General features: G+C 42.5%; 1 protein-coding gene across 1 annotated transcript in view; it reads left to right on the top strand.

The window, feature by feature from the left end:
* Positions 1–15,348, top strand: part of DGCR2 (DiGeorge syndrome critical region gene 2) — a 36,657-nt gene extending 21,309 nt beyond the window's left edge. Inside the window, exons 5-11 of the mRNA XM_085302763.1 lie at positions 893–1,103; positions 2,028–2,104; positions 5,029–5,205; positions 7,264–7,467; positions 11,098–11,250; positions 11,930–12,166; positions 12,928–15,348. Of these exons, the coding sequence (XP_085158889.1) occupies positions 893–1,103; positions 2,028–2,104; positions 5,029–5,205; positions 7,264–7,467; positions 11,098–11,250; positions 11,930–12,166; positions 12,928–13,169 (1,301 nt within the window). The 3' untranslated portion in view covers positions 13,170–15,348. The remainder of the gene's footprint in view (positions 1–892; positions 1,104–2,027; positions 2,105–5,028; positions 5,206–7,263; positions 7,468–11,097; positions 11,251–11,929; positions 12,167–12,927) is intronic.
* The last annotated feature ends 6,371 nt before the right edge of the window (positions 15,349–21,719 follow it).

The following is a 21,719-nucleotide window of genomic DNA, read 5'->3' on the forward strand; positions in this document are numbered from 1 at the left end:
GGCCTGTGAACAGGACCTCTTTTGAGTGCCTGCAATGAACTTGAAAGTTTTTGAATTTAGTACCTTTCTTAGGTGTTTTGCAAATGAATATTGTAAATGCAGGTGCTAAAATCAATTTTTTTTGTCTGTTTTATGTTTCATCAGCCTATCTGTCTTTATTATGTGGTTGCCCATCACCTCCAAGAATGCCAGTCATTAAAGCTTGCGGTCTGTTTCATCCAGAAAAGTCTTGAGGCTTTTTATTGCATATTCCCTTAATTGAGTTAATTGAGAGAGAGCGGAGGGAGAGTGATTCATTACATCACCTTTTCCTTCRTATGCTTCCTAAAGATCCACTCTGCAGTGATGTTTGTCAAAACATCCATTGTCTCAGAACCCCCATCATCTCTAACAATTGACCCTGAGAACAGGAGGATGTGAATACTGCTGAGACTGTTTGTAAAAGAAGTTGGGCTAACCATCTAGTTGAAAAACAGGATCGCTAAGTTGCCCACCTCCTAGTTTTTGCTTCCTGCTTCTAGCTGCTTGTTTCGGTTTAGATTGATCAAACTGATTGCATTTGTGAAGATGGACAGGGAGGCATCTTGCACTGTGGATCAGTCTTAATTACAGACTTTGAATGCTATCACAGTGCTGTGAAATGTCACTTGGAGTTGCATCTTTTTAAATGCCTTTATCATTTGCCTTTATCAAAAGCATTAATAAAGTAAACCTATGATTTGTAATGTATGCATCTCCTATTGATGAGGTGAAGTATAGGTACTGGTTTTTGTGTATACATATCCAAGTCCATTACCCATTAAGGTGTCACAAACTGATTAGAAGGCATTCCCTTGAGTGAGGATCCTAACTTGGGGGGAATGGTTTCCCTTCTATTCTTCATGTTTCCTAGGAAAGTGCCCAACAGGATGGCACCACTATGAGGGCACAGCCAGCTGTTATAGAGTCTATTTAAATGGGGAGAATTACTGGGATGCTGTACAGACGTGTCAGCGGGTGAATGGCTCCCTCGCCACCTTTACTGCAGACCAGGAGCTAAGGTTTATCCTGGCACAGGAGTGGGACTTGGAAGAAAAAGCATTTGGAAGAAAGGACCAGCGTAGGTGAGTAGGAAGGAAAAGACAAAGATTGAATATTGCATGAGAATAGTTTGTGTGCTATAGATACAGATAGTTTAGTTTGCTTAGAAAATCTAATAGTAAAATTGACTTTGGATTAATAAGCCTGCAAGAGCATACTGGTTGATGCCAGTGACCATCAGGATTTTACCTTTTAATCAACATTAACAAGTAGACCACGATTCAGCATGGTCTTTTTGTCTTCAGACTATCTTAGCAATGTACTAGTGTTCTTGAACAGCAGTGAAGTTGAATTTTTATAATGACTTACTACTCCACTGCTTTGTGTGGAAATAACATTCCTTTAAATTTTTCAACAACGTTTTTGTTTTTATTAAGTACCAGGAGTTCTGTAAAAGATTGAGATAAAAATAAAGTAGAGCTGTTCTAAATTGTAAGAACTATGTTTTAGTGACTTAATTTTTATTCTGTGAGTTCACAGCAAATGTAGTTCCTTTTTTTGCCCATGGGTTTTTTGTTCAGTCTGATGTGCTGCCAGGCTGCTGAACGACCAGCAGTGGTCCAGTAATTGTTTGTCTCTCGAGATTTAGATGTTTTAATCCTAAACAGTCTGATGTTACTTGTGCATGTTTATAAAGTATGTGGTTTGAGGCTCAAGATACTGAAATGCTGCCATAACAACAGAATAAGGTACTGYTTATGGATGGAAATAAAGGCCATATTGATACATCATAGACATGATGTATCGTGTATATTTTCCTTTATTTCTCAATTGTACTTTCTCTTTCTACATTGCCAATGTATGGGCTGAAGTGTTAAGGAAAAGATCATCAGTGTGTTTTAGAATTTAGTTTTAGTAAGTTAGTAAGGTTCTATATAACTAGTTTTTAATTTTGTTAGTATATTTTTATGTTGTGTCTTTAGAATCCTTTAATATTTTTATTGCAGGTTCTGGGTTGGATATCAATATGTCATCACTAATCGAAATCACTCTCTAGAAGGTCACTGGGAAGTAGCTTATAAAGGTAGGCCTCTGAAGTTATCACTTAGGTAAATGAGCCATGGAAAATATCTGAAAGCTTGAACATTATCTATCAGAAGACCATTCCTTCTTTCAGTGATGATGTTGAAATAGAATGGGGTACCTGCTTTGCTTTACAGTATTGAAATGGAAGAGTTGAAAATAAAGCATATACATAAAGTATTGAAGTGTTGGAAATTTCGTAGTTCTTCATAGTAAATGCTTGTAGGAATAGTGAGTGCTTTGCCATTTATTTGAGATTTCCCCTTGATTTAGCTGAGAAAAAGAAACCACTCTGAAGCTTCTCCATTTTTTGTGGTAAATGTCTGGTTTTCCTGCTGATTCTCAATACTAGTATTYGTACAGACTAGGGTAGGATATGTGATTTTTTTCCTTGTTTTTGTGTTTTGGTACCTTTCTATGTGACTTTTTAAAAGAATTTTGAATTTTTAATAATTACCTGGAAAATTTTCAATTTGAAAATATTTCAGATAATTTACTTAAGAAAATAGCTTCCTTCCCAGGAACAGAAGTGCCCATTTATGTAAAGAACCAGGAATAGAAATGCCCATTTACATAAAGAACCAAACACTAATCTGCTAGGCATCTCTGGCTCAGCTTATTCAGTTGCAGAGGAAGCAGCTTCCTCTGCTGAAGACGCAAAGATGCATTTTTATGCATTTTTTTGAACCTAATTCGGTTGGGTGACTGATTCAAAATTATTGTATGAAATCTTACGTGTCTAAATGCTGCACCAGTTTAGGATCATGGTAAATTTAAAGCAGGGCTTTTAAGTATAGACACTGAATTCCAGTGTAGCGTTTGAAAGGTGATCCAAATTGCTCTCTGTTCATAAACGGCTTTCAGTAATGGGAAATCTGTGAGGGAAAATTGTCCATTATGCACAGATATGTAATTATGAGCAAGATTTTCCTAAACAGTTAATTCTTGGAAAATACTTCTCTCAGTACATGAGGAATAGTGAACCCAGCTTAGCTTTCCCATGACAGTACTGATTTTACTGTGAAGACATGCATAAAAGTATTGATTTTACCTGTTATTGAAGTAGAAAGATTGCCTGAACATTTAGAAAAAAATGCTACTTCTTGCGGAGGTGGCAGCAGCATTTTCATTCAGTTCCTTAAAGTAAAGAACCTAAGACAGTTTTTGACAGTGGAGGGAAGAGGAGGAAGGAAATACCATTTTTTTCTGATAAGGGTGATGCCTGGACAAAACTATCTATTTTTTTTTGTTTAGGCTTTGTCTATAAAGCCCAAGAAAAGATTCTCCTTTAAAGAAAAGACCACTCTCCTGTGGTTTTTGGAAATTTGACTGCACTGCCATCTGCTGACAGTGTTTAAAACAGTGAATGCATAAATCGTAGCAAATCAAGATAACCCTTTATACTGTACAAATTATTTATTTATTTTGATGTATTATATGAATTTGAGCCTTCTAAATGCCAAAGAATCTTTTAAATATTTTATTTGATAAAAGCATATCTAAATGAACTAAAGTTCATAGTTGAATTTCAGTAGCTTCTGAAGAGATTTTACTTAAGTTTTGTTGTCKTCTGGAGTAGACTCTAAACTACTTGCATCTATTTTAAGAGATTGAGGGTCCTACAGCTGAAGACTTTAATCCATTATTTGGAACTGTAGAAAGTGAGCCCTCAAATGCCCTCAAATGATAGTGGCATATTGTTTCATTACGAATAAAAAATAAATCAGACCTAACATTGCTTGAGAGATCCATCGTGTAGGAAGACTGCTTTATAAACTGAATGCAGGAGCTGTTTAAGTCAGTGTTTAAGTACCCAAGTTTGAAAAGTACATGTCTAGCCATTTCGAACAAGCTAATTTTTACAATTGCTGTCTCAGGGTTTCCCATTAATTTCAAGACCTGTGCAACTTTGCATAGCAGCTGACTAACAGTAAAGCTAGACACTGATCAGAAGCAACACCTTTAAAGTTACAAGATGCCCTTGACACCTCTTGCGACATGAGATGTCAAACTCCGTCACTTTTATATGTTGCTAAAAAGCACAAATTTTAAAGAAGCTGCCAGTAAAAAAGTAAACATCGATAGCATAAAATGGCTCGCCTTTTAGTAAGAGAAAAGGTGACTRCTAGGAAATCTAAGCATACATGGTTGTGTATAAAAGTGATATATTTTGTTTTCGTGTGGGTCTGTGTTCATGAGCTAATGTCTACTATGGGAAAAATCACTGGATGCTCAGGCCTGATTGTATGGAACTATGACAATAAAAATTTTTTAACAACTATGAGTTGGAAGGACAAACAGTACATACCACCACTGCAGGGGCAGAAGTGGCAGTGCAGCCTTGTTCTCTTATCTAAGCTAAGAAGCACTGGTTTCAGACTGTTTATCACCGTTCTACACTGCACTCTGAAGGAGCAATGTGAGGCATGCAGGAGCAGCTCTCCATTGCCGGCCTAGATATATGTGTGCAAACATCTTTAGGAGCACTAGTTTGGAATATGAGGCAGGAGATCCCGGCGGGCTCTTGCTCCACAAGTGTTTGGCAAAACGCTCCGGTTGCTGGTCATGGCTCCTTTTTCCTTTGCAAGCATGTCTGCTGTGCGTTGGTTGAAGGGATCCATAGGAATTGACGGGTGAGCAGCATGGGACTCTAGAACAAACTATTTGCAGAGATGTTAAAACATACTCCTACAGTTGCAGAATGACAAAATTGTGCAGTACTTTGAAAACAGTAGCTTCTTCTCTCTGTGACTCATCCCTTCCCTCTCTGCTGTTTGCCTTCCCCCGGAGGAATGTTGCTAATGGAAGCTAAAGGTAGAGGACGGTAGCCTTGTAGTAGAGTTGGTGTGCATGAAGTGACATTACAGAGCCTTTCTAAAGCTTTGCATACCCACAGGCTGTTTATACCAGTGCATCTTGTTTTAGGCTCTTCCGAAGTATTTCTACCCCCTGACCCTATCTTTGGTACGGCTATGTCTGAAAATGAGAACGTTCTTTGTGCCCAGCTTCAGTGTTTCCATTTTCCTACCCTTCGGCATCATGGTTTACATAGCTGGTATGCTGAAAACTGCTATGAGAAATCCTCATTCCTCTGCAAAAGAAGTAAGTTGGTTTTAGTTCAGTGTTACTGTGTTGACTATTTAACTATGCATATAACAAAGGTGGGGAAATCTGTTAATTATCCTTTCTTCCTTCTGCCCAGAGAATAAGAAAGAAAAAAAAAGTAGAAATCTTATTTGATTTAAATAGCAACACCATATGGTTGGTTGCCAGCCGTAGTAGAGGCGTTCACTTAAAAATGAAAGAGCACTACTGTTTGTTAAGCAACAGTATCATCCTTGGAAATAAGGTATTCTTAAGAAAAGAAGCCCTTATTAATAAACACTCTTTTAAAATTATTAACCTCACATGAAAATGAAGGAACAATTTTTTTTTCTGGTTTATTTTGAATATAGCCATGTCTATTAARTTCTTTGCAGCCAATAGTTAGAACCTTGGGGAAAAGAAAGGCAACTGTGACTTCCCAGTTAAAGGGAAAAAAGTGCTCTCATTCTTTGTCCTGCTTTTTCTTACTTCAGAAAGCTTTGTATCACTGGAGAGGTGAAGAGCTCCTTAGTAGATAAGATGCAAGTTATCTGATATAGCTGATACTCCTCTGCAAAAAGAAGAAATGTGGTGTTGCACTTTTACTGTAGTTCTTAAAATGTTTTCTGTTTGCTTTTTGTTTAAAACGGGAAAAACCTACAGAATGGGAAGGGAGAAAAAATCAGCTTTTCTCAGCCTTTTTTTGCCACTGAAATGTTGAAAATTAGGAAGAAAGGATCTTATCTGCCTTGAGATAAAATGAACTCTTGGAATCTGATGTTGAAGGCCGTGCATTTAGACAAAATACAACATTTTTTGGTCATCTTCTCAGGACAGTGTTTTAAGGAAGGCAGTATCTCTGCCAAACTCTTAACCAGAAGTTGAGGGAGAAAAGATAAAATGTGTAAGTCAAGCAGAAGAACACTGCATCCAGTTTCAGACCTCCTGGTACAGAAAAGACATTGACCAATTGGAATGACTTCAGTGAGGAGCCACCAAGACGGTRAAGAGGGCTGGAGCACCTGCCCTGTGAGAAGAAGCTGAGGGAATTGAGGCTTCTTCAGCCTGGAGAAGGGAAGGCTTTGAGAGGACCTAACAGAAACCCGCCAGAGGTGAATGGCAGGAGACGAGAGAAAAAGGACATAAGTAGAAACGAGATTCAGATGAATGTCAGAAAACTGTTTCACCATTGACCAAGCTGCGAAACAGATTTCCAAAGAGGTTGTGCACCCTCCATCCTTGGAGTTTTTTGTGACTAAATTGGATAAAGCTCTGAGCAAACTAGTCTGACCTCATAGCTAATCCTCCTTTGAGCAGGAGATTGAGCTAGAGACCTCGCAAGATCTCTTCCAACTTGAATGTTTCTATGACTTCTGTGCATCCTCCCAGCTGGCCTGTGCTTGGGGAAGAGGGGGCAAACAGCCCCTGTGAGCTTATGCTCCAGGAGAGCTGCAGATCGCAGCACTGTCTCCGTTCCCGCTGATTGATTTTGGGATTCTGAATGTCCCTTTAGGTCTGTGAGGAGGAAAGGATGATGTGCAGAAAATGTATGAGTTCCCTACACTGGGCAGGGATCGAGAGGTACCTATAGCAGCAGGAATTACTACTACCTGCCTTTCCTGCTTAGGCCCGGTCCACTAAGAAAATCTTTAGTGTTTAGTACATAGAAGATCCAGCTGTTTCTTCTCTTTTTTTCTCCCGTTTTGCTCCCTCCCTCTGCCTGGACAGAGAGGAGCTGTAGTAGGCATGATAGTGAAGCTTATCCTTCTCAGACTATTTAGTTTAGTATGTTAATCTCTGTGTTTTGGAAAGAATGCCTGAAAGCATCGTCACTTCCGTTAAATACTTACTTTGTCAGCTCCAAGTATTAAATCATCCCTGCATGCTTCCAGACTATCCATCCATTCATCTTCCCTGGTCTTTTGAGATACCTTTTCAAAGTTGCTTTAATGTAAAAGCGTGAATTTAACCAATCTTCTATCTATATTTACAAATCATTTTACATTACAGATTGAACTTGACTTCTGTCTGGCAGGCACGTAGGCATGTGGGTACTGATGCATGTTTCTGTTCTAGGCCAGACCTGCGTTGATATCAAAGACAACATTGTTGATGAAGGCTACTATTTCACTCCAAAAGGGGATGATCCCTGTTTGAGCTGCACGTGTCACAACGGTGAACCCGAAATGTGTGTGGCTGCTTTATGTGAACGGCCCCAGGGATGTCAGCAGTATCGCAAAGACCCTAAGGAGTGCTGCAAATTTACCTGTTTAGACCCAGGTAAGACAACTGCTACAGTTTTGGTGAGAAAAATTAGTTTAGCGCTCAACTTGATTATCTTTGGTATAACTTTGAGAAGATGTGTTCTTTCACTGACGTTAGTCATCTCTGCTACTTATGTAAGAGAGATGGTAGCTTATCTTCTGTATGGAGGCTGACAGTAGTGTGGATTTTTAATAGAGCAATTTGCATACTTGCTTTGCCACGCTTAATTGTCATGAAAAGAAAATACTTCTGCTTGAGCACTAAGTATCTTCTATGGAATGGGACTATTTATCTGTGTGTAAGCCTGCTTGCAAGGATCACATAGGAAGTACATTTTATAAATTATAGAGAGTTTTAGTAACCACCAGGACATGTGGCCTTGCTCACTGAATTTAGCATCTTGGTGCAACTTCTTGTTTTGGATCAGTAACATTTACGTAGATTCTTCCCTGTACTGTTCGTCAGTTGCTGTTTGGAGATGTGGATATTTGGCTTTTATTTCTCTGTAAAAAGACTTGCAAAAAGAAATGTGGTATCATATTTGGCATTTTCTAGTATTTTAAAAGAACTTCATTTATTTAAAAGACTCCAAGAACCTGTTTGAGTGCACAGGAAAACTCTTGTTTAGAACTTGAAATATGGAAAACATGGAAAGTCATTTCTATTTCTCTCTGTCCAAAAAAAGAGGTGCTTATTGGCTTCCAAATTTGCAGTCGTTCTCTTTTATGTCTTAACTACACGTGTTAATGATTAAAGACCACTGGCTGCTCCTTGCTCTGTCTTTCTCATTCATTCTGAAGGTTGTATTTGCACATATTTGTAGCTGGTGTTGCAGGTTAGTAAGGAGAAGAATGGGGCAAAGCAGCACACCCCCCCTTTTATCAGCAGAGATAAGACTGTCTTCACTTTTTTTAATCTTCTGAAACAATGTCCGCAAAGCATCAGCCAACAGTTAGGATAAGATGACCTGGGATAACCCCGTGCAATGGTCTTTAATCCTTGCTGATGCTGTGGATCTTAACTATTTCACAAATACTGATTTGAAGAGTATATTTTACCACGGTCTTTCTGATCCTTAAGCTGCTCTTTCTCTACTAATACTGAATGAGACTGGTTTACTATACTCCTGTATGAACTGTTCTGATTTTGTTTAGTAACAAGTTTGAGAGACGAATCATCAAGCAGTTGTCAAACCTCCTTTGTAATGTAGTCAGTTCAGCTGGTGTAAACCCTGAAATTTTGAAATAAACCATTTCAATCCATTTATAAACACCCAGAAGGGTGTTCCATATGACAAAATTAAAGAATTACTTTCTTTAATCAGCATATATTTGTTCAATTCTTACATGTATCTTCCCTAAACTCTGTTGCAAAGGAAAGAAAGATGTTTTCTAATAAATAATAAGTAAATTAATCACACAAGGAGAGACTGGGGGAAATAAATCCCTTCTCTTGGGTTGGCAGCTAATCGGCTTCTCCTGTGTGAGTGGGTGAGCAACAATTACAACTGGATAAAGAACATTATTCAAGGACTTGGTAGTAGGGCAGTTTTTCAGTGATAGTAAGTTAAGCAATTACAGCTATACTTTCATTAAAGATGTTTTTCCTCATTTAACTCAGGAAAATCTTTCATGTATAGTGCTGAAACTGAGGTAGTCTGTCTGTTGGTTCTCCATGACAGTGGTAGAAAAGTGTGTTTTTTGTTTTTTTTCTGTGTGGCATTTGTTCAGACAGATCTTGAACTCTTGTTTGTGAAAATACAATCAAATATTTCCAAAGAGATGACAATGCAGGAGATTCTCTAGTGACTAAAGTGGTGCAGTTGTAAGTTATTACTGCTGTATCAAGTGTAAAACAGCCTTTCTGAAATATTTGTGTTTATGTAGTTTGGAAGTCTCTGTGATAAAGACTTATTTTGTTATGTAGAAACTAGTCTTTGTCTTTTTTTTATCTAGGACTTTGTTAGACAGCAGTTTATCTAGCCAAGCAGATTGACTGTTAGGCTCCAGGCTGGCAACAGTGTGGTAGAGGTCCATGATTTCCCAAATGGTCTGAGAATTGCATGTTAGCTGATTTAGAGAGAACATGTGGAGAAGGCAGCAGTTGGCCAGATTTCTGATTACAGGAATTGTATCGTGATTGACTATGTACATATTTTACTTAATTAAAACGTTTTATTTAATGCAGTTTATTAGAACTAATTTACGATGTTCACAAAGTCAGCATTGCGGTAAAGTGGAGGAGGCCCAACAGCAGGTTGGTGGTGTTTGGAGGAGCGTGCTGGGATGGTGGGTTACTGCAGCTGTGTGACTGCATCAGGTTAAACTTGACAATAAAAGATAATAAAAGATTTGACAGCATAGAGGTTTTCATACAATTGGCCAGATTTGGGAGGGTATTACATTAGTATAGCATCRTGCTCTACAGAATTACCTTTTGCCAAGAATACGTTATGTAATAAATACCAGCCTGTTAGCCATGTATCTTTAACCATGCATAAATTGGGTGGATTTCTCTGTTATTAGTATTTGTAGGAAGTTAGTATTTRCAATTTTTGTGAGGCTTTTAGCTTTCTTTTGTAAAGAATCTTTGATACAGCTTTCCCTGCCACTAATGAAAGGGATAGTAATGAAAAAGCTCTTGCAGCCGTGGTGGATGTGGGAAGGAGGAGGTGACCGGGGTGCTGCTCCTGCTTGTGTTCTCTGGCAGCGTGTGGCCATAATGGTGACGTAGTACAGCTGCCTCGTCCGTTCCTTACCCGCTCCTAGCCGAGGTGTGCTTCCTGCTCAGAGTTCTTCAGCCGGCACAGTCATTTTTGTGTCGACTTTGTGCAGTTATTTGTATGTGCGTGCTACTGAAGCATAATCAAGTGTTACCAGTTGAATTGTGAGTAATAAATACCTTTCCTGTCTGGCATTGATGGAACAGTGCTAATTTGCTAGCAGGAGCTTTCCAAGTGTAAACCTGGTAGCTATGGAATAGAGCTACAGGTCCTAAGCTCTTGGGTTTGGTTCGTGTTCTGCCCCTTGCTTGCTGTGTGATTCTAGGAAAATAATTTTATTCCTCTTTACCTTAATCTCCTCACTTCCTGAAATATCATCATCAGATTGGTCACCTTTTTAAGGCATTTTAGTTCCTGACATTTAATGTATTGTCAATTTAGAAACAACATTACGGAATTAGAATGACCACATCTTGGTGATGATAAAACTGTTTAGAGATTTTGTTGTTTGAAATGGAATAGTTAAGATGTCTAGAAGTCCTGTTGAAATAGCACATAGACATACCAATTCCCAGGCCTGCACCATAGCTTCTAGGCTTGCTTTTCTCTGGGTTTGAAGACTATTAACCCTGACAGGGAGACAAGCAGGTACCCAGAATGATCTTCTGTTTTTCCCTTTTTCAGATAACCTGAAGCCTTCAACATTTTCTCACTTTTGCTGATTAACACATTTTTAGAAACATTCAGAGCCTCTTAACAATAAATAGATAAATCACGAGTTTTATATTTTTACATTTTTCAAATAGAGAAGTGTTAAACAGTTATTAATCTTAACTCTAGCTCTCCAGCACTTACAGAAAAACATCAAGAAGGAAGAATCTTGAACAGAAGTAATAGACCTTTTAATATATTTCTTGTAACAGATGGCAACAGTTTGTTTGACTCAATGGCCAGTGGAATGCGTCTTATAGTGAGCTGCATTTCCTCCTTTCTTATCCTCTCTCTGCTGCTCTTCATGGTCCACCGGTTACGCCAGAGGCGGAGAGAGCGCATAGAGTCTTTGATAGGAGCAAATTGTAAGTAGTCTGTACATGTAATGAGTCTTTATCTAAGCCAGATAAACATGCTTCAGGATGAAGAGAGTAGAAGAAATACAAGTCTGTATAGAGATCATCAGTGGAAGCTTGGTTATAAATAAGTACCATATTTAAATGTAGCTCTGTGCTGACTATCTGAACTGTCATGATTTGTAGAAGTTTTTGTTGTCTGAAGCACTCCACTTCTAAAGAAAAAGGTTTTTAACAACACTTATCTTACTCCTTATGCTTATTGTTGACAGATTCATATGGAGAAAGTTGAGAAATTTCATAGTCTTGTGTTACTGTCCATGCCTGAATCTGTGTGTTGTGGTAGACTCTTCAAACTTTAAATTCTTTTTTAGCCACTAATGGAAAGAGTTTGTTGTTTGTATGTAGTCCAGAGGTGGGATATCTTCAATATATGGACAGTCTTCTTGATTTGAAGAGCTTAGATTCAAATTCAGATGTGATGCAGGACCGATGCTGGGCATCACTGTGTAACTGTAGTGAGTTGACTTGTATAGGTTATGCAAGCTTCTTGATAGTTGGCTTTTTTAGGTCTTCAGGAGACGTGAGTTCTTGGGGTGTAAAAGTGGAAGAAGGTGTTGAGATCTGCCTTAGCTTGAAGAAGAAATGGGATGAAATTATTTATTTCTTTTTTCTTCTCCTGAAATAGTGCACCATTTTAACTTGGGCCGCAGAATGCCTGGTTTTGATTATGGTCCAGATGGTTTTGGAACAGGCCTTACTCCGCTGCATCTTTCAGATGATGGAGAAGGTGGAGCGTTTCATTTCCATGATCCACCTCCACCCTATACTGCTTACAAGTATCCAGATATTCAACATCCAGATGACCCACCCCCCCCTTATGAGGCTTCTGTCAATCCAGAGAGTATCCTTTGTTCTACTCCAGGTATACAGGCAATAGTTTTTCTATTCTTACTGTTTTCCAGTTTGATTTAAGGGTAGATAATTTGTTTTGAACTATGATTATATATGTTTTAGTGATTGTGGTGGGAAATATAGTCCACAATAGTCTCCTGTTTCTGTGACGGAAAGTTTTATGTTAACATGGATAATTAGGCTTGCTTTTCTTAAATGTTCTTTTGGATGGTCTAAATTTAAGGGAATCCAAGCTGTAAGCAATTTAACTCTTAGATTTACCTATTTTGAAATATTAATTTGCATGAGTTACCTAGTTTCCACTATGCTGGTACTTTGGCCTTTTGGAGATAGGTTATTAAAGAATAGAACACATGTTTAAGCGCAGGAGTTTTCCAAAAAAATAAAAAAATAAAATTTAGCTGCTTCCTCTCTGTTCATCTCTCCCTACAAAAAATATTGGCCAAAAATATCTTTTTTTAAATGAGTCACACGGTGCTCTTCAGTTTTGCAGCTGCAGTATTAACATACTGTAAAATTCATTCCAATTTGAGATTTTTAGAGCAGTGCATCTCACTAGATAAGCAAGACCGATTAGTGCAAGTATCTTATTTATATATCAAAGTTTTATATTTGCTACATAATTTTCCTCTTCTGCAGTGTCTTCTCTTTATACAGTAATACAAAAATAGGAAAAATCCAGAGCTTGCAGAAATACAATTAGTAAATCTATTTGGGAATGTGAAATGATGCACTTCATGCTCTGATTCTGCTTGTTTTCCTCCTTTGCAGATGGAGTTCTTTCTCAGACAGTGCAAAGCAATCCTCCATCACTAGGAAACTGTGATGTATCCCCACAGCTTACAGAGGAATCGCTTCCTCCCTCAGTTGGTCCTTCTCCAGTAGAGCTGGAAGACTCTGCTGACAGCAGCACCTTTCTTGTCCCTCCTGACACACCGCTAGGTGAAAACACACCGGCAGAAACTCTTACAGGCAGCCGTCACAGCCACTGTTCTCTCAATACCATTGTATAAAGGAATAAAAAGCTGACTGCCGGTCAGAAATAGTTTTAGCAACTGTTTGCACAGACAAACACTAATCCATGGTTTGAACTTCGGAAGGAATCTCCACTTTGTTTTTGAACACTGCTTTTATGTTCTAGTTTAGGATTGTGCCTCTCGGTTTTTTTGGCTTTTGTTATTCATTCACTAATTGATTTGTCCTGTAAATATGGATTGTATAAACTGCGCTTTTTTCCCATTGGTGATGGAAAAGAGTGTAGAGAATTCCTTTGACTTCTAAGGAGAGGAAGAGTATGGGTAGTTTTTTTCTTAACCTGAGAGGAAACAAAAATCTACATCAGAAAAAAGCTGCTTGGATTTGGCTGGATACCACTGGACCCAGGGAACAGACAATGGAAAAGGAGGGTGGGGGCAGTCGCTGCTTAATCCCATTGCTATCTCTCTTGCTTGTTTGCTACGTTTGGAAAAGGCAGAGAAGGCTGAATTGCAACGGAGGGGGGCTTAGATGTCTGTGTTACGAAGCAGGAACACTGAGGAGCTGAAACATGCCACCAAGTAAGWGTTGCACAGGATAGAACCACTGTGTGCTTTGATTTGCCCTGGTACTTCAGAACACCCTAGGGACTGGAGGATAAGTGATATACGCAGTGTGTGACTTAGTCTTTTTATGGAAGTGGGTACTAAGAAAACTGGGATTTGCAATTACAATTATTTGTTGTTGGTAACTGCAAAATCTTGTGTTGTCAGATAAACTTCTGGCCCATAAAGAAAACTGGGTCTGTGTAATGCTTGCATCCCTTCAGTAGAATCCTTGTATGTGTTAGGTAGTATTATAGGGAAGAGACAGGGAGCAGTTAGCTTTCTGACTGACACAATCCAGCTTCACTATATCAAGCTCCTATTTGTTAAAATCCCGTCAGGAAGATTGAGGTGTTTTTCTTTGTGGTTTAACTCCTTTACAGTGAACAGTTACCCAAGACTGGCCTGGATAAAGAGACTGTTGTTCTTGCTTTTCTTATAACACACATTGATCACTGCTATACATAATGTTCAATTCTAATTGGACACTTGTTCATTTTTCTAATGCCATAAATTGCCAGCCCTATTCTAGAGATTCTTCCCAGTCCCTTCTTTCCCCCTATTGCTGAATTAATGTTTATCCAGGTCCCATGATGGGTTATAATGAGGTTAGTATACTTAAATCAATAAAGTAGTTTCTTTCACTCTGAAATACCATCTTAAATTTTCCCCTCTGATTGAGCTCTTTGAACCAGCTAAGTTAATTTATGTGTGACAAAATGAGATTCATTTACTCCCTCACCAAACCCAAAGTCAAGCACTGTTGGCTTTGGTAATGACTGCAAAGTAATCTTTATAGGCAATTTTATTTTTAAGTGGGATTTTAGTGTACAAATAATGCTGTCACTTCCCCCCTCCCTTGCCTCTGGTTTTCCCCGATTTACTGTAGCAGTCAGCAGATGAGATAAATTATAAGGATTATAAGGAATTTGTAAAGAGTGCCCTTTGCAAGTGTTCTCCTATTACCTTATGAAAGGTACACAAGCCTAGAGGGACAGGAAGAAAACACTGCATGGGGATGTGTATGTGAATTATTTTTTTAGTACTGATGAGAAATCATACTTGTATGACAAATCCTAACCCACTATTGGGGTTTCCCAGTGCAGCTGACTTTTTCCCCATTGAATATGCTGCTACTTTCTATTCTGTGTCTTGCCTATAGGCTTATACTGTACTTGGGGATTGGTCTTGACAATTCAACTCCATTTGCACAGAAAACTGTGACTTTCATTATTCAGATCATGTTCAGTGTCTTGACATACAGACGCTTACTAGCAATCTTGAATCCATTGGAGAGTGTGAATCACAGTTCTCGTTTGCGCTACTGGCACATGAGCAGGAAGAAACGCTGTTARGAAAGCCTCTCTGCTTGGACTCTTACCGCTGCGGCGCGTTCCCGTCCTCTGGTTTGACTGACTAATGTGAGTGGCACGAAATGGGAGGAGCTGTTCACCCTGTGGATCTGTTACCATCTCCTCCTCCTGAGTTCAAGTCCTGGTCTAATGAAGTGGATGGATAGCAGTAGTCAGAACCATGCATATGAATTATTGAGCATTTCTGAAGTATGAAAATAAAGCGGGTTTTGTGCATTTTTGAGCACATTCATACGTTTTATACATTGTATGTACTGATTTTTCTTTAGTTTTTATAGGTACGAGAGTGTGTGTGTGTGTGTGTGTTTCTGGGTGGTGATATATATAAATATATATATATATATACTGTAGATGGTACCCTTTGTGCTGCATCCAGCTAGGTGAAGCTAAGCACTGGGATATAAACTAGGCTCTTAGAGTTAATACTTCTCTAAAGCTGGCTACACTCTGTTGTAGGACGGGATGCGATAGTGTACACTTGAGTAGGATGCAAAGTCTATGCTACTACAGTCTGTTCCTGAAAAATATTTTGTTAGCAGTGCAAAATAGAAAACTTCTAATTTCTTTTAAAGCCAGATGGAATATTCATTCTTTGTAGTATCCTAGCGCAATAACAAAAGGCCTTTCGGCTTGGTTTAGTCTCTAAAGCTGTGTTTTGTGGTTAAGGTGAACAGATACCTTACCTCACACATCTCATAAGACTGTGGGAATCTGTTCAATATTTTTTTATTTTTACTTTCAGTTCTGTGGTGAATTTATTTGAAAATAAGCTCTTACAATTTGCAACTTCATGATGGCTCCTGGTTGTAATTAATCCAAATGTAGGCTTCTTTGTAGAAGCCTCAGTGTAATATTTTTCATAGCTTCTGAGCCTTTCCTGCTTCAGTATTGGCACAGAGGCTGCTATTTTCTTTTTCCCTATCCTTCATATTTTGTCTAAACAGGGGAAGTTTTACCCTGAACAGAACAACTCACTAAGTATAGCTCTTATTTACCTCTCAGTGAGCTTCTAATTTGGCAATAAAACTGTCTCTCCCCCCCTCCTTTTTAATGTAGATTTTTTTTTCACACTGAGTACTCCTTCTTAGAGTAAGCCTTTGAATCAGAAAACCTCACAGCTACTAAGACTTCTGGACCAACTGGAGAAGAGTTATTTTTTCTTGATAGCAGTTGACTTCTCAACAAGAATTCCTAGCCCTTGGCAAGGCGACTGGTGTTAAGTTTCATTTGTGAAATGTTACAGAGGATTGATGCTTGCCTGAGGAAGACCTCCCTGTTTTGATTGTCACTTGATTGGATCTTTAGAGTTACATTTAGTGCATTTATTTCCCTCCTTTAGTGCATTCATTTCCCCCCCCCCCCCATCACCATTCACTTCTCTGGATGTTTTTCTTAAGTACTGGTGCATCTAAATCTTCCTCCAGACACAGGGGAGGAGGTTCCATTACCTTAGCATTCCTAGCAGCGCAAATAAGCTTAAGTGTGCATTTCTCTTTGAATATTCTTGATGGCAATTAATTTTGTAAAGATTTAATACTGTTCTGTGCGGGGCTAATGCATTCCGTTGTGGCCTCTGACAAAACTCCCCCTCAAATTCCCTTTCCTTACTACATACTGTGGTGCCATATTGAGGTCTTTGCTGTTCCATCAAGAACAGCTTTAGGTATTCACTTGTATCAATGTTTGCAGTGATACATGTACACAGTCTCACAGCAGCCTCTAATTTTTTACTAGATGAGTTGTAGAATATTGTAATGTTAGAAAGGCGATAGGTTTAATTCTATGCTAGAAGATCAAAATTGTCATTCAGATATACGAAGAACATGTCTGTTTGCATAAGGTTTGGTCTAGTCTGTTTTTGAGCCTCAGACTATTTCTTTATCCATTCATGACAGGACATTGATCTAGAAGAAAAATAATTTTTTCTTTCTTTCTTTTTTTTCCCTGAAGGCTTAGTCTTCTGGTCTCTCTTCAGGCAGGATTCTTAGTGAAGTCATTGGGTTCTCTGTCTGAGTAAAGATCACAGGACTGCCTATTTAAATGTCCTTGAAGTTTTACTTGGGAAGAAAATGTTTTTGTGACCAGTAATTGCTGTTTTTTCCACATTTAATGTTAAATGAATTTGAAGCTGTTTTAAAAATACTGTTCATCTTTTAGATGTGGATCTTCAGTGGCAAAGCACTGAAGTTTTAATGTCATCTCTTGCAGTTCGTAGGATGTGTTTCTTCTTTGCTCAACTTCTGGAAAATCTTCTTTCTCATCAGCTAAGGAACATGAAGTATATCCAGAAATCTCTTTTAAATTTCCCAGCTTGCAAGTTGGGAGCTGGAACTGAAAACTGGAGCAGATTGGTATAGAGGAGGCAAATCAGTCAAAGTTCATATATTCTGGGTCTGACACTTAGCTAGTTCCAAATGAAATATGCATTTCTTTAAAATAGATGCAGTCAGCAGTAAAGATCTGCTTCCCCTATCGTTATTCTGCGTTAGCTGCCTGCTACGGTACGACATAGCTTTAATTTTCCAGTTTTGTGCACCTTGAAAGTTGAGTGGGTTGGAGTCGATGCCAGCAGAGATGCTGCACGTGCAGTCTGCGTGCATGGCCACGCCACGCTGTAATCTGAATGTCCGACTTGTGTGTGCCTGGTGGGGCTGAGAGCGAGAATGAGACACTACTTTTTAACCTCTTGGAAAATAATTTTAGCCAACACTGCATTTGCAGGCTTCTCCTGTGTAGTTGGTTTGTGACTGGATTTAACTGTGGCAGTGTATAAAAGATTTTGATATTCTGTGAAATACCATGTAGAATTTAAATTTGATACTATAATAATTCAGTCCCTGTGACATTGTTTTTTGTTTTAACTTCTTTGGGGTTGGCATTAATCTTTTTTTTTTTCTCAAGATGCTGTGAGAAACATTTCATCCAAATGCCAAATAAATTGTGTTCTGTAAGAGAAATGGTCTGCTTTAATGCCTGATTTTTGCATCGATGTGGCCCTTCAGCATTGCAGAGGGAAGTCTTGTCATATTAYGCTTCTAAAATGTGATCTTGCGAAAAGATCAATAGATGCATTTAACTTCCAACAGGGAGGCTGTAGAAGTCCCCTTGTGTAGAAATAGCGCTGGAATTTACCTATGTTAATCAATGTTGTTTTAAGAAAGACTTTTTTATAACCAAGAAGGCAAAGTACAGCCCATTTCTGCTGGCTCGGTAAAACTTTCCCAAACCATCTGTAAAAACATCTGGAATCAGTAGGAAGCAAATGCGTGTGGTCGCGTTAGGAGGTGAGAAGGTGCTAACCACTGCTCGCTGCTCCTCGGCCGGACCAGCTCGGCTCCTGAGCCGGCCGCCTGAGCCTGCCAGGGAACTGATGTGAAATCCGTGGATGCTGGGGGATGATCAGCTGCGAGAGCAGCGCAGGCGCTGGTCGCGCTGGCCGAGTCCTGCCGGCGTGAGCTCAGCGGGTGCTGCGGAAGCGTGTGCGCCTCGCTCCTGGGAAAGTGCCGTAAGAGATCCAGCTGTGCCAGTCTCTCCGGCTTGGCTGGTGCGAGGGTGGTCTGAAGCCCCAGCCAAATTTTCCAGTAAATGTATAAGTGGAGGCTGTGGGCTCCTCTCGTGTCGCTGGTACTGCACCCTGCCCTGCGTTGTGCTTTACGCCCTGCGGTGGGAGAAACTCCAGGCCAGGCGAAAGCCAGGCGCTGGGGCAGGGAGTGGGGCTTCTCAGCCGGGATTTATCTGTCCTGTGGGAGGTGGACAGTAGATGGCGTGCCTGCTTAGCCCAGGACTGAGCTGCTTTTAAATTGCAGGCTCTTGTAAGTCTCCAGTATCTTGCCTGTGATAAGGTAGTATCTGATGCTGCATGTCATGAAAGAACCTGTAGCTCTAAATCAAATAACAGAGCTGGCTGATGGTGGGGAGAATCCCCCCCAAAGGTCCTGCTGCAGAAATAAGTCCCTTTCAGCTGTTTTGCTGGTTACTATGCACGTTTGTTTATGCATCTCTCATAGACCTGCTGCGCTAGTGGCATGGGAGATAAAGCAACACCAAACTCTGAGTCAGTTTGGTTCCAGCGAGGTGTGCTGCACGTCTCTGCTTCGGTCCCTGCTCTGAAGGTTGCTTTCTGTCTAGTAAGTACTTTCCTTTTGGCAAAATTACTGCGGACTCCAAGCGTTGGCCCAGCCGAAGCGCTGCGCAGAGGCTGTCCCCGGCCGAGCGGAGCGCCGCGCGGCGGCGTGCCCTTACCGCGAGGGCAGAGCCGGAGGGCTGCAGAGCTGCTGAGCGTGCCTCGCCGTCCCAGCGACAGACCCTCTGCAGATGGCCTCTGCGCAATTGCTGCTTTCGAGGTATTTCAGATATGAACGCGGGTACCGGATTTTTCCAGGACAAGCAAAGTCAAATCCGTTTTACCTGGGGCGGAATAGTTTAGGGATTAGCAACGGACCTCCYGCTCCCAGCCTGCCACGAGGGGCCGTTCCCAGGTGCGGGCGATGGCCGGCGGCTCCCTTTTGCGAGCTCCGGGCCTGACCTGATCTCTCTGCTTGGAAGCTGAAAAGAATTTGCTGGTTTGCAAGCTGCAGAGCTCGYGGTGGTTGCTGTGAGCACTGAGGACCGAGTCCAAGTAGCATCGCTAGGCTGTCCCCGAGATCCGCCGGGGCCGCAGGATGCGCTCAGCGCTGAACGCGGTCCAGCGCGTGGTGTCATCGTCGCCGCGGGAGCTCCGGCCTCCTGTCCCCCCGCCCGCAGAGGGCCGGCGCTGCCAGAGCTCCCTCCGGCTCCCTCCTTGCTTCTGGACCTCAACCAGCACGTCCTGGTGTCCCGGAGCTGGCAGGAGCTCTCGTCCCTCTGCCGTCAGCTGGGGGCGAGGGGGTGCAGCCCCCGCGTCGCGGGCGACGTCGCTGGCGGGGGGGAGCCGTGGAGCGGCGCGCGGGCAGCTGCCGGCCACACTGCCGCCTTTGTGCGGGCCGGCGGCGGCAGAACGAGCTCGTGCGCTCCCCGCGAGCTTTCTYGCTCGCAGGCCTTCCTGGAAGATCGGGAGCGGCCGGGGGGGTTATTCYGCGCGAACTTCCCTCCCTCCTGCCGGGGCGCTCCGGGCATCCGCAGCGCTGCGCCCACCCCCAGGCCGTTCGCACCGCGCGGCTCCTCTCCGGCTCGGTCCCYGGGGCCGGCGGTGCTTTGCCTCCCGGGAGCGCTTCCCAGCACCTCCAACGTGCCCTGCGGCGCTCGCCGACGGCGCTCGTGGCCGGGGCTGCCCAGCAGGGTGGCACCGTGCCCGCCTCGGGTCGATGCCGCCTCGGGTCGATGGATCCAGCTTAAGCAACTATTTTTATTTTGCAGGGAAGTTTCTTTTCTTTTTTTTTCTTTTTCTATTTTTAAGCTTTAATGGCTCTTGCCCTTCCTGCTAGTGAACGCCCTCCCCGGCRGGAGCTCGCCCACCCCCGGCTCCCTCGCGGCAGGAGGATGCTCGCGGTCTCCCCCTCCAAGGGTGATGCGGAGCTGCAGGGCTCGGCTGCTCGCTGCAAGCTCGTCGCCACGGTCGTGGCGGCTGCGGGCTGGGAAGGACACGCCAGCTCTTTAAAGGTTYGGTGCAGATCCTGCAGAAACCCGAGGCTGCGTCATCCCTGCGTGGTGCCAGTGCTGTCAGGGTGCTCCTGCGGAGGAGGGCAYGGCGGGGGAGCCTTGGGCACGGCAGGGCCTTGGGTCCCCCCTCTTGCCTCCCATGAGGTCTCTTAAGTAGCATCTCTTGTCTTTCCCTGCTTGTCAAAAACAGCCACCTGAGGAGCCTGAAGACCTARCGGGGAGCTGTGTCCCGGGAGGCACCTGGACGTGGCCGGACCGTGTGGTGGTCTAAAGCCCTTGGATGTACCTACAGAGCAGGTCAGAGAGTTTCATCCTTTAAATCTTCYATTTCTCCTATTACAAATCTGGAAGAATGGAAAACTAGCAAGTCTGTGGTGTCAGAGAGCAAAAACGTTCCTCTTCCTCTCTCTCCAGGTTGCTCCAGAGAGATGATTTCAGCCCTTTGCAAACTGCATCATTCGCAAACCAGGCGCCAAACCTGACTGATGGCCCGAATCCAGACTAGCTCCGGGGAGCTCTGCACCATTGCCCTCCTCTCTGCCCCGCGCCTGCCGGCAGCCGTCTCTGTGCCGGGGGGCGAGTGTGCCCCAAGGAGCCCCCTGGGCGAGCCGGCGCCCCAAGGAGCCCCCCGGGCGAGCCGGACCCCCCGCGCCGCGCCATGCCCCGTGCCGAAGCGCGGCCGAGCGGCTCCGCCGAGCCAGGGACCTTCCTCGGCCAAGCCGCCGGCGGGAGGCTCCTTCCTGCCGCCCTTGTGCTGCTGCCAGGGTTTGTTCACCCTGGCAGCGTCTGCGCCGCGCTCCGAGCCAGGACCTGAGCGGCGGCGGAGCGGGTCCCCGGCCTCCTTTCCTACCGCCGCCCGCAGAGGAGGCGCAATCCTGCGGGCATGTTTCTGGAGGACGTGACGGCGGCACGACCCGGTGCTTCCGCGGCCCCCTTTTCCACCCTACCTGCTGCGGGAGAGTAACTGCTCCGGGGGGGCCGCGCGAGGCCGAGGTGCGGGTGGCGGGTGCAGGCGGCGACCGCTGCCGGGAGC

The sequence above is a fragment of the Rhea americana genome, unplaced genomic scaffold (assembly GCF_003343005.1).
Source record: "Rhea americana isolate MKP2758 unplaced genomic scaffold, rheAme1 scaffold_191, whole genome shotgun sequence".
Lineage (NCBI taxonomy): Eukaryota > Metazoa > Chordata > Aves > Rheiformes > Rheidae > Rhea > Rhea americana.